Consider the following 13,267-nt stretch of genomic DNA (forward strand, 5'->3'; position numbering starts at 1 on the left):
CAGAGCAACTTGCCTGAAAAACAGACTAAAGAGTGGGAGAAAGTCACTTAGGGGGCAGAGCAACTTCAGCATTCTAGGGGTGAGTCTCAGAAAAGGGGTTCTAGCCCCAGAACAGCACTCACAGTGGCTTTTCATTCTCATTCGCTCTTGCCTATCCTCTTGTCTACTTCTCTACTGCCTCCTCCCATCATCCACTGCCTCCTCCCATCATCCACTGCCTCCTCCCATCATCCACTGCCTCCTCCCATCATCCACTGCCTCCTCCCATCATCCACTGCCTCCTCCCATCATCCACTGCCTCCTCCCATCATCCACTGCCTCTCTCCCACCTACTGCCTCCTCCATCATCCACTGCCTCCTCCCATCATCCACTGCCTCCTCCCATCATCCACTGCCTCCTCCCATCATCCACTGCCTCTCTCCCACCTACTGCCTCCCTCCTGGATGCTTTTACCTCTGAGCAGTGGTGGTGATGGCGTCTACAATCTCTACAATCCGGTGCAGGGCAGAGTCAGTACCAATGGTCATATCAGTGCCACAGAAGTCATTGTCGATTGAACCAACCAGGCCCACGATGTTCAGGAAGCTAGACTTGGTAGCCTCCTCAGCTGTGATCTTCCCTGTAAGGGGAAGCAAACCAGAGGCCACCAGCTGAGGAATCTTCCACACCTACAGAGTTGATTACTAGAGAGACTGTAGGCAATGGTAGATAGGAGAGCAAAGATTGTTTGTTTGTGTGAAGTTAACATTATATCTAAGAGTACAGATATAACCCAGGCACGGACACATAGTCACATGAAAATCAATACTGATGAAAATGTCTCACCATCTTTCTGGAGGTCATTCAACAAGTCACTCCACTCCGAACGGAAAGTGTCAGCTCCAGTGAGGCTGCCATCACCTCCAATGACACACAGATTGGTGATTCCCCGCTTCACCAGGTTGTGGGCAGCCCGGAGTCGACCTTCTCGTTCCCGAAAGTCTTTGCATCGGGCACTTCCAATTACTGTGCCTCCCTTCAGGGGAGAGGTAGAATTCAAGTCTTCAGATGGCACAGGCAATTTTGAGTTCCACATGCTAAGATTTCCCCATTTCCCCAGTGATAGACCAGCATAACCACGCCAGTCCCCTAAGTTCCCAACATCCCTGAGACATTTGTCCCTTACAGAGGAAGAGAAAGTGGTGCTGGATATCACAGTGCCATCCTCATATTCTGTCACACATCTTAGGAGACTACTGAGACAACTATTTCATTGGAGATTTTATCATCAAAGTGATTATTTTCAAGAATAAGGGAATTCGTATATACGTTAGTTTCTATTCCAGCTTTATCTCCATCTTCCACATTGACTTCAGTCTGGATTTTCCTTAGTGCCTGGCATTAGTAGATTGTATCCAAACTATTTTAAGTATCTCTTCCTCTCTAACACACTGGAATTGGACCTGAGATTACCCAAACAATTGTCACCTTGTCCCTCTTAGCTCCTTGGGATCTGTGGTGTTAGTGGCAGGAGTCAGTGTCCAGGTATTCGCAGGGGGAAACAATTGCTGTGTAGGAAGTCTTGATTTCCCCAGGACTTACAGATACTCCGAGAGGTAAGTAGATTTAAGAATTTTCATGAACAATAAATAGATGCTCCTGGGCATCCATGACTCTAGGGTATTAGTAGAGAATGATTATTTATTCTCAAGCCACCTTGTGGTGGGCACTATTGCCTGTATGGGAACTTCACCAGACCACTACATAGTAAGTGGCTTCCCATGGAATGTTTAGTGGATTTAGGTAAGGAACGGGAAACAAATACAAATTTCTGACTGGACCAGTGAAGGATTATGGTTCTAAGCTAGCCCAGACTGGACACATCTTAAAACACTTGAACAACATGGAATAATTACAGAGGGCTGTAGATAGAAAAAAACCAATGTCCCTGGGATTCTCTGAGACGCTGCAGGACGGTCTGGATTCCCTTTCTCCCTTAAATAGTCCAGTTTCAGGCTGTCACATCTCTGTCACATGAGGACTGGCTGAGCTCAAGGCTGCTGGCATCCGTCCTCCAAGGTTATTTCCAGGGCCAGATTTTCCCCGTGACCCCAGAGTGGAACTTGCCTATGATGTGCCAGGGGCAGAAGTCTTGCTATGACCTTTCTATAAAGGGCAAGCCATCCCAGAACCACCTTCCCACCCCCTTCACCTCTGCCAGAAGCCAGGATGATGTTTTCAAATGCAAAGAGTAAAGGGCAAATGTAAGCCTCATCTGTCACCGAAACCCTCTACACTGAACCAAGTGGCGGGGAATCTGGGATACCGGAGTGGGATGAGACGAGGTCAGTACAGATAACACAAGCTCTCTGGGACATACCAGCTGAAGCATCATGGAAACACTCTCCCAGGTGGCCTCCCTGATGTGCTCACCACCATCCACCAGGCCTTGGTAACCCTGAAGGGAACAGTATATCCATTAAACCTCCATTAAGCATTCTCTAGATGGCCAAGGCTGAGACAGCTTCCCTAGGAGGAGGTTCAAGCCGTACCCTTCCAGTAATGACCCCTGGATAACCATGAGAACATTATATTTAGTAAATCAGTCCAAAGAGGGGCATGTCAACCTTTTTGATGTTCTAGTTTCTCCCATTCTTTTCTTTTCTGAGACAGGGTCTCACTGTGTAGCTCTGGATGGTCTAAAACTCACTCTGTAGACCAGCCTGGCATCCAACTCACAGACATCCACCTGCCTCTGCCTCCCGAGTGCTGGAGTCAAAGGTGTGTGCCCCATGCCTGGCTTTCTCCCATTCTTGAAATATCAAAATACCCTTCCATCTTAATTTCTTTTTCCCCCTCATCCCATGTCCTCCAAGATGTTTCCAGGAGAACTAGAAGACAGCTGGTTTTGATAACCTGAGGAGAAAAGAGGATGGAGGGAGGGAGGAAAGAAACAGGGCTTCTCATAAAACTACCAAACTTGGCGGAAGGACAAACAGACTGCACAGAAGAGTGGGCGAGGCATGAGAGGGACTGAGCAAAGGGAGCCAAGGAGGAGCGGAAACATCAGAGAGCTAGGAAAATCCACAAACACAGTGAGACCCTGCCTACCTGGGGCTCCCCCCTCGGTTATACTAAACTTTCTGGAAAAGACATCCCATCTCGGTTCTTTCTCTGTGGATTTCCTCTTCTAAATTCAACAGGCAATGTGAGGACCCAGTTTTCAGAAATCAAAAGTGGGAAGGAATGACTCAGTGAGACAGAGAGCCAAGGACAAGAAAACACAGCAATTCAGCTAGGAGGTGAGGAAGAGAAGGTGGGAGGAGGGTGGGAGGCAGATTAGGCAGAGAACAAAGTGAAAACCAACCTCATGGACAAAGAAGACACGTGCCCCCGTAAAGATACCAACTCGAACCACAGCCCTGACAGCAGCATTCATACCTGTGAGGAGGGGAGGAGAAAGTCAGGGACAGGTCACTCTGAAGAAGCGCAGCCCTGGAATGCATAGTTACGTCCAGCTGAAGACTGGAGTTAGTCCTGTGGTAGGATTTGCTCTGAATCTAGACTTCTCTCATCCAAGCCCTGTGCTCTCCCCCGTTTCAGTGACTGCATCCAGAGCTAATGGAGCTCCAGACACCCCATCCACTTCCCTCCAGCCCCTAAACCTGGGCCTTCCCAGACCTCTTCCTGCTGGGGCGCCCTGAGAATAACAGCAGTGTAAACAGCAAGCACTTCCTCCAATGCATTTTGTAAGTTAGATACCACCAGACTCGGTCACATAGTGTCTCTTTAATCCCTCTCATAACCTGGAGATTCCTCCATTTCACAGACTTCAAAATGGAAGCTCAAAGGTGTCAAGGTCATAAGGCCAAAGAACAGATTTGAACCCAGGTCCTCACATGTCCACATCAGCACTTTAGACTGACTAGTCTGTCTAACCCCAGCGGTTTCACTGGGATTCCCTTGTTTTCTGCACTGAATAGAGACATCCAGTTTTAGGATACTGTTCATGGGGAAACATGACTTTTCTATGGCTAAGTGATCTAATGGAATACAGTTTGTTTCTAAATATGTTTATTACTGGATGATGGAGTGGATTCCTTTGGGACACACACACACACACACACACACACACAGACACACACACAGCGCCACCATTGGAGTTGTCTACATCTCTATGTGTGCCACCCAGTTGTGATTCTCTAGCTCCCTCAATGCCAGGAAATGTGACAAGCGTGCAGAGAGAATTGGTGAGGCATGCACTCCCCACTGTCCTACCTTGTAATATCACCAGGGTTCATGATGATGCTTGCACATCTCAGAGACAAAGTAAGTCAGTTTCTAAAACTGCCGTAGCCACCCTCTCTCAACATAAAAGGTATCATAGAGGCCGGGCGGTGGTGGCGCACGCCTTTAATCCCAGCACTCGGGAGGCAGAGCCAGGCGGATCTCTGTGAGTTCGAGGCCAGCCTGGACTACCAAGTTAGTCCCAGGAAAGGCGCAAAGCTACACAGAGAAACCCTGTCTCGAAAAAAACCAAAAAAAAAAAAAAAAAAAAAAAAAAAAGTATCATAGGATTCTTAAATCCTGCCTGGAAAAAGATCATAAGCCCACAAACACTTGGGGGCTGTCACTCTTGGAACCAGTGCAGTACCAAACTGAAAACCATCGCAAACTACTGAACAATCCAGAGCTGCTTAGAATAAAATAAGAATAAGTTTTCCTTTTCTTTCTTTTCCTCTCTTCTACTTCACCCCTTACATAGTATCTATTATTTAGTTATTAGCTCCAAATCAGACTGCGGGCCATTCAGCCCTTGAACAAAGATGAACAGGACACACATGGTCCTGCCATGGTGCTGAGTGCTGAGGGTACAGCAGTGAGTGATATAGTGTGAGAACTACCATCCCAAGACGTAAAAAATGACAGTGGTAAAATGATCCCTAAGGGAGAGGAATGGAGAAGCACAGTATGAGCAGAGACGTCCGAGCTTGTCAGGAGTGGTCCAAAACTGCAGCATTTGTCCTGAAACCTAGAACTCTATTTCCTGTTCTTTTTGTCAGATAGACAATTGAGGAAGACCTTCTAGGCAGGAAAAACTGTAGGAAGGTGGGGGCCAGGAAATGACTTCAGGTAATTCAGTATCATAAGAGTAGAAAGCAGAATAGGAAGTGATGAGAGAGAATGCCACAGGGGGAAGGTGCCCATATGCCATTTGAAGAAGTCTGACTTTTATTCTGTAGGTCTGAGTTTAACTGGGGATCCATGGATGTGTGATCAGTTTCAGCAAATCCATAAGCTCCATAAAACTATATGAAAGTTTTATGGCCATAACATTTTGTCTGGGAGAAGGCCCATATCGTTCATAATTCTTAAAGGGGCTTTTGACTCTCTCATGCACAAAAATAGTTACAGATAATCAAGAATCTCTAAGAATTTCAAGAGTTGAGGGACATGGTAAGATTTGCATTCCTGGGCTGGAGAGATGGCTCAGAGGTTAACACTGTCTGTTCTTCCAGAGGTCCTGAGTTCAATTCCCAGCACCCATATGGTGGCTCACAACCATCTGTAATGAGATCTGGCGCCCTCTCCTGACCTGCAGGGACACATGCAGGCAGAACACTGTACACATAATAAATAAATAAATCTTTTAAAAAAAAAAAGATTTGCATTCCATATCAGAAGGGCTCTGGCAGCCGGGTGACAGGCAGCGGGGTAGAGGGGTCACTGGGAAGAGGGGACCTTCTGGCATCCTAGATAAGACATGAGGAGGCCTCACTAGAAAGGGGCACGTGGGACAAAAGAGATAGTGGACAGAAGACACTCAGAGAACAAAGAAAGGGACTTGGATCCAATAGGCAAAGTGATTAGATTTCACACCCCAAAGAGAGAGGTTCCCCGCTTCGGACGTAGGCAAAGGGTAAACGGAAGTGCCATTAACTGGGCATTTAACTGGCATGCCTGGTTTGGGAAGGTAGTGGTGGGGGATGGTATGTTCACATTAGTATGTGTTGAAATTAAAGTCCTTGCGGGACATGCACACCAACTTGGAAGAGAAAACATAGACGATTAGAAAAGCAAAGGACAAGGCGCTGAACTGAGGAGAAGTGACTGTGATTGCTAATAAACGGTAGGAAGAGAGATACAAGAAGAAGCAGGGCTTAGCAACATCTTAGAAGCCAAAAGAACCATTTCCAAAAGCAGGAGCCGTTCCAAATGCATCTAAGAACGCATCTGAGATGAAGATGGAGAGGTTGGGCTGGTCAGCAGAGGCACCTATGAACACAGCTACCTCGTGACATCACTGAGGCCAGTTCCATAAAGTCTAAAAGTCTAAGTTCATATATTTAGTTGGAGTGATCTGGAATAACAAAAACCTGCACAGGGAGAGGCTTCCAGAGGCTCCAGTGTGTGTGAAGGGAGCGTGAGAATCAGGGCAGAGCCCTTGACACTTCTGCACAGATGAATAAAGCCAGCTCAAAACCACCTTTGCAGACCTGAGACGCCTGCTGCTTCTCTGGGCTGCCATACAGCCTTCCTGATCCGGAGCTCTGGACTACACACTGGCGATCTGAGGAAATGAAGAACCGTTGCTCTGTCGTCAGAGCAGAGTTTTCTTTCTGACCCCCAAGCTAAGTAAGGTGTGAGGGGCACCACGAAAGAAAAGACATGACCTGAAAGGTCTTCCCTGTTAAGCAAGCACTAGTTGGTAGGAATATCCAAATCTTTGGGAAGAAGAAAAACCCCACGGTAAGGAAGACCCGTTCTCCCTCCCTCCCCACTTCCCGACCTCAGTCCTGCCAATCTGCAGAGGCCACCTAACCCACTGCCGCATGGACTGAGTGTTTCCTGATAGTTTGAGGGTTTCCTTTGGTCTCCTGTGCTCCAACCCTAGGTGCCTGGACACGTCAGACTGGGAAGTAGAGTTTAAAGGCAGAGCCCCCAAAGTCTTGGTCTCTTTTACCCAACCTCATGGCTTAGCCTAGTCTGGCCCTAAGCCAGTCCTGGCCTGACTTTTCTTGGCTGTTCCATGTTTCCCCAAATAACCCTCTATGAGCAGCTGCATGATTTATTAGAAGCAAGATGGAGGATAGGATTACAGGAAGCATGCAAGAGATATTCTGGGACAACCAGGAGGGGCTCTGAAGAACGCTGTAGGCTTGCAATCTGAAGCAGCCAATGGCAGCCTCTGGGGAATCCTTAAGGGAGAAGAGCTGGGTCTTGGTGTCTGCACAAGACTAGGCAGAAAATAGAAGCTAATAAAAACTGCTAATTGAGGATGACCTTGCATTTCTGATCTTCCTGCCTCTACCTCCCGACTGGGATTCCAGGTGTGCACCACCATACCCAGGATGTGTGGTATTTCATGCATCTAGATAAGCACTCTACCAACTGAGCCACATCTTCAACCTGATCACAAGGGTTTGGGAAGTTGGTACTGACAAGTTTCTTCCTGGGCTTTGGAAACGTTAAAAATTGTGACAAATGTTTGTTATATGTGAATTGTACTTTCTAACGGATGTATACTAAAAATTATAAACCCTATAATAACTATCAGAGAGATAATAAAATCCCAGTGCTGTACTCCTTTAAAAACAGGATATGCACACATTTGGAGCTATGGCCTGGAGACAGAGGGCTAGAACAGATGGCTGAGGTCCTTTCCAAGGCTGGATATGCCAATGTCAGGAGGCTCAATGAGGTATGATCAGTGGGGCTGTGGCCTTTTGGGGTTAGAAAAGGAGTATGATTTAGTATTTATTCCATTCAGCCTAACATTTCAGAATTCTTGACTTTTGAGCTCAAGACATCTAATAATGGCCACATTCCTACTTCAAGATACTGGCTTTGCTGAGCTCCAAGAATGACAGCTGTGGCTTCTGTGGGTTTTATAGAGGTCACTCTTGCTTTACCATGATGCCTGTGACCGCTTGGGAAGAGCAGCTTTCTGTGCTCTCCTCCTCGGAGGCCCAGCTCACTGTCTCTGGGAAAGTCACCACTGTATTGGGACTTCTCCTTCAGCTAGGATGTCTAGCAGTATTTCAGACTTCTGTTCTGGTTTCTTGTCTCCTAGAATTTCATTTTCTATCTCTCTGGATCCCTCCTGACATGCACCTATCATATTATATAGATTCACAAGTGACATACTGTAACTCTCAGAAAGTCCCAGAGGCCTTGGCTCTCTTTCTCTGTCTCTTTTCTTCTCCCCTCCCCTCCCCTCTCTCCCTTCCCTTCTCTCAATCCTCTCTTCCCCTCCTCTCCAGAGAAGGTCCTTTTCTTTGATTCCTTTCAAATGGTCTCATGGGTTTTTTCCCAGGTTCTCTCTTTTCCTAACCTAACCATCTATGTACACAGGACACAGGTGCATCACTAAAAGGTGTATGTTAAAGATCTCAGTACTGGCATGGAATTCTACCAATAGAGAAGAAGCAATAGAATCTGGGTTAGAAGCATTTCCAGCCACCACCATGGTTCTGGATCCCTAATCTGATGACTCAGGCCTCTGTGCCATAGCCTCCTCCCTCAGTTTTTTCACTGTTAATTCTGATTTGTTACACACATCATAAGTATAATCATATAAATATGTTTTAAAATAATTATTTTAATAATTAATAATAATTACAATTTAACAATTAATTTAAATAATATTCAAAATAAATATATTTTACAATTTTAAAACCTGGTTTGTAAATACACTAATAGAAAATACCATAACACAGGGTTTGGGGAGATAACTCAGTCAGTCAAAAACTCAGATTCCAGCACCCACATGAAGCTGGGCACAGCAGCATGCATCTGTAAACCCAGTGCTGAAGTGCAAAGACAGGTGGATCCCCGGAGCTAGTTGGCCAGTGTGCACTAGCCACGTGGGGTATGCTTATGTAATCAGTGAGAGACCCTGTCTCCAAAGAAAGAAAGAAAGAAGGTGAAGAGAGACTGAGGAAGACAGCCAACTAGTCTCCACATACACGTGTGCATGCACACACACAGAGAAATACCACGAGAGCAAATATCATCTTTTTCATAGACGCATCCTTAGCACCTGCCACTCTGTTGGAGCTCAATAATTCGTTTTATTCATTAACAATCCACTTACTGAGTGTGTAGTATGGCCAGCCACTCTTCCAAGCGCCATACTTGAATAAAGGGATCGTTTTGGTTTTTTTTTTTTTTTTAAGGCATTTTTCTTGTGAAGTATTTCTCAGTTCCTCTCACCAGGTCTTATCATAGCCAACACGGCCAGTGTACACTGGCTTACTTTTATTCATGTGCCTAAGTAAGAACCCCAGTGACAAACGGGATCTCTCACAAGAGAAGTTGGCTTCTTCACAACAGGACTCTGCACAAAAGTGAGTGCTTAGCACTCAATCCTAAGCCACCGAGTACCCTCGGAAAGCCTAGGGTTTGCACAAAGTGAGTGCTTAGCACTCAATCCTAAGCCACCGAGTACCCTCGGAAAGCCTAGGGTCTGCACAAAGTGAGTGCTTAGTACTCAATCCTAAGTTACCGAGTACCCTCGGAAAGCTTACATTTCTTTGTCTATCTTGTCTCCATGTCCTATTAACCCTTCAAAGAGATTCTTCTCTACAGCATACTATCAACTCAAACATATTAAAAAAAAAATGAAAATGGGAATTGTTTTGTTCTTGAATCATATATCCATCTCCCCCTTTTAATCTTTCCCCAATACTTTACTTTTACTTAGACTCTATCCAGAGAAAGGTTCTCTCTGTTTGCTGCCCTCCAGCCCCACTGCATCTGTAGCGATTAAGGGATGCTCTTCCCGTTTGTTAAAGGGCTAACAGACCAGAAGGAAGCAGGATGGCAGGGCGCTGGCTGGCACTGGTGAGTGGAGATGCTTTCCTGAGGATCCAGCTGGGTTGCCCAACACCAACTCTGAGTCTCTTCCCTTTCCCAGTATCTCCCAAGTCCTTGAAATGAATCCATCTATTGCTTTCTCAACAATCTTGTCTCAAATTCTCAACAATGCTGCTCAAGGACCAACAGCATTAACTTCCAGAGAAACTTGGATAAAAGTTCTACGAAAGTTCAGGTCAACTGTAACAGAGCAAACAATATCTAAATAGAGGTTTGTGTCAGAACTTCTAGGAAAATCCAGGATCCAGTGTGAACCTACATTAGGATAGTTCTGGTCTACAGACTGAGGGAGTCAAGAAACTCAAGGCTCATAGCAATCATGTTTCTGTCCCTTTCACTTACCTTGGGCATCTCCACCAGAGGTTAACACGGCAATGGCCTTGCCGATCCCCAGGGTTTTGGCTGCGTGATGCTCTTCATTGGTCATGATCCACTCTAGAATTCAAGACAATTAGTCAGTTAAGATGCAATGGATCAAGGTGCCACTTGCTCAAGAAGTGTCTGCCTTAGACTGGTAGAGCCACTCAGTCGGACTCTCCACTAAAGCCGCTGTGCAGTCACGGAGCTTTTGGAAGTCTTCCAGAGGAGAGCCGCACCCTCTCAGAGTGACAAGCTAAAGTGTCAGAGTCATCTAGACCAGGACTACATAAGTCCTGGCTTAGCCTTCCCTGTCCCCTCCCACCCCAACTGGAACCAGTCTTCAGAACAGGCTAAGGTCGAGAGGAAAGGGCACTTGACTTGAAAGAAATGAGAAAGCAAGGGGGGACTCTGAGTGCATCTTGGGGTCCTCCCTTTTCATGAAGGAAGGAGGTGCCGCAGAGGGCCTAAGTCAGGTGAGGTTTGAGGTCCTGACAGAGAACCAGCAATGAGGAAGCAAGCAGTCAAGCTCAGGTTGGCTTCTGGCTAAGAGCAGCATTGAGTGACGCAGAAGTGAGTGAGCAAGGCTGCGTGACTGGGAGCTGAACTGGTATTTGGGTTTATAAAGGCACAGCAGAGCCAGACAAAATAATGCTGTCAATTCTATGAAGGTTAGGGTCTTTCTGCAGTTCTGCCCATTCCTCTCATGCTCTCAGCTTTCTAAGCAGCTGCTGAATCCTTTGTCTTTGGGCTTTGCCCCTCACATTACATACTATTCAAATGGAAGGGTAACAAAATGTCTACCATACACACACACACACATACAAACACACACACACATGCAAACACAAGCATACCAGTATTGTGAGGAGACCTTTATATAGCCATTTATAGGAGATATATATATATATATATACATATATGGAATATAAAACTCAAGACATACTTTTATATCCACAAAATGCCAATAGGTTCATCCCTCCCCGTTACCCAGGCTAAAACCTGTTACTTTAAAAATGTATCTCACCTGCCTCTCAGAGTCAACACTGCCACTAACCCTGTTGTCCTTCCTTTTTCTCTTCCCATGTCCTCTTTTCTATCCTGTTACCTCCTTCTACCTGAGTTGTTGTGGCAATAGTTGGAGCTTATCTCCCTTAACACAGTAGCCTTCTTCGCTTTATTGGGAACACAAACTAAACTTTGGTGAGAAGGCTGCAGGCCCCTGAGGCTTTGGTGGAAGGAGGGGCCATGCAGAGGAACAACAACCTCAAGGGAAGTTTGCTTGTCCAGCATCTAGGGAAATTGGGATAGTTGCTTATAGAGACTAAGGATACAAACCCACAGATGCCAGTAAAATACGTGTGGTGAGACAAACATGAAACCAGACACATACAGTTAGAGACAAAGATTCACAAACATACTACAAAATCAGCACTGACCGGTCAAAGCTTCTTGATTCGGCATTCAGAGCTCCTATGATTGAGCTCCTGCATATTGCTTCAACCTCCTCACTACTGCACGACCCATGGATCCTTTGGTCCACTGCCATCTGAATATTACTTTGCTCATCCCATCTGCATCCTTTGGCCAGGCTAACCTGTCTCTTTCCAGCCATCCAGTCATCCAACCATACATAAATACATACCTCACTCTATCCTTTTAAGCTACACCTCCTCACCCTTTTTAACCTATTAAATCTTTACTAGCCATCAGAAGTCCTGAAAGCCTTCTTTTTGAATCTTCTACAAGTCACATATTGTTTGGAAATATTCATTTAGTATTTAAATATAACTTTAATGACGTTTTAATCGCTTCTTATACACTAATAGGAGGGCCAGACTAGATCAAGGGTCAGTAAACTACAGCCTGGAGAACAAACCCAGCCATTTTTCACTTATTTATATGGCAGCAAACTATGAAGGGTCCTTATATTTTAAATGGTTTCAAAGATATTTTATGACATGAAGAAGAATTGAAGTTCAAATCCCCATGGAGCTGTGTACTTGCCTGTAGTCCCAGCTACTCCGGACTGATAGAACTCAAGAGTTCAAGACCAGCCTGGCAACCTGTCTCAGAGAGGGAAGAAGAAAAGGCATATCCATGCTCTCCTTATCCACTCCCATTATGTGCTCTAACACTGGGCAGGGACTGTAGTAGTCCATGCTCTCCTTATCCACTCCCATTATGTGCTCTAACACTGGGCAGAGACTGAAGTAGACCTGCTGGTGTGCAAAGCCTAAAATCCCCTGTGTCCTGTTAGCAAAGCTTCCTGACTGTTGCAGGCTGCAGGAATATACCATAAGAACTCAGCTGGTTATGGCAAAGTCACTACCTGGAGGGATCAGGGAATTCCTTCAGAGGAAGCCAAATTTCAAGCAGTTTTGGGTGTTATTTGGCTTGTTATATAACAGCTGTATTCTGTTATGAAAATCATGTGCGCCTTCATAGTTTTCCCAGTTGACTTTTCCCTAAGAAGGGCTAACAGTGTGGACTCATCACTCTCTGGACATACACATTGCAGGTATTTGAAGAACAGCCTCAGGAAAGGCTTTCTCTGGAATCAGATATCTTTTAGCCACTTTCAAGGACTAGCAGTGATATGCTAACTGGTCATTAACACTCAGCTGACCTTCTCTTTTACCACTCCCATTTTGGATTGTTAAAGAAAACCTGGTGGTCACTGCCAGAGGAAAAATTCTTACCTGCCTTTATGACCCTGTAGAATTCAAGCCTGGTGACCTTGCTCCACCAGGGGCTTGATATAACTAGATTCCGGGGAGACTTAGGTAGACCGTGGAGAACAGAGAGAAAAGAGAAAAGAGAATGGAAGAACTAGATGGGTAAGAACTTGAGAGAAACAAACTGAGATAGGGAAGAACTAGATTGAAGGGCTAAAAGAGAGGACTAGAGGGACAAGATGGAAGATGAGGAAGAGCCAGATGGGAAAGAACAAGATGAGGAAGAACTAGATGGAAGAGAAGGAGATGGGAGAGGAGCTGATATGGGAAAGAACTAGATAGATGAGAACCTAGAAGGGGCAGAACTAGATGA

General features: G+C 45.6%; 1 protein-coding gene across 4 annotated transcripts in view; it reads right to left on the minus strand.

Moving 5' to 3' along the window:
• Pfkm (phosphofructokinase, muscle) overlaps positions 1-13,267 on the minus strand; it is a 43,515-nt gene that overhangs the window by 11,060 nt on the left and 19,188 nt on the right. For all 4 annotated transcript variants that reach the window (XM_059247211.1, XM_059247210.1, XM_059247209.1 and 1 more), the window contains 5 exons: positions 10,202-10,294; positions 3,348-3,421; positions 2,361-2,438; positions 827-1,016; positions 455-620 (listed from right to left, as the gene is read on the minus strand). In XM_059247211.1, the coding sequence (XP_059103194.1) occupies positions 455-620; positions 827-1,016; positions 2,361-2,438; positions 3,348-3,421; positions 10,202-10,286 (593 nt within the window). In that variant the 5' untranslated portion in view covers positions 10,287-10,294. The remainder of the gene's footprint in view (positions 1-454; positions 621-826; positions 1,017-2,360; positions 2,439-3,347; positions 3,422-10,201; positions 10,295-13,267) is intronic.

This window comes from Peromyscus eremicus, chromosome 20 (genome assembly GCF_949786415.1).
Source record: "Peromyscus eremicus chromosome 20, PerEre_H2_v1, whole genome shotgun sequence".
Lineage (NCBI taxonomy): Eukaryota > Metazoa > Chordata > Mammalia > Rodentia > Cricetidae > Peromyscus > Peromyscus eremicus.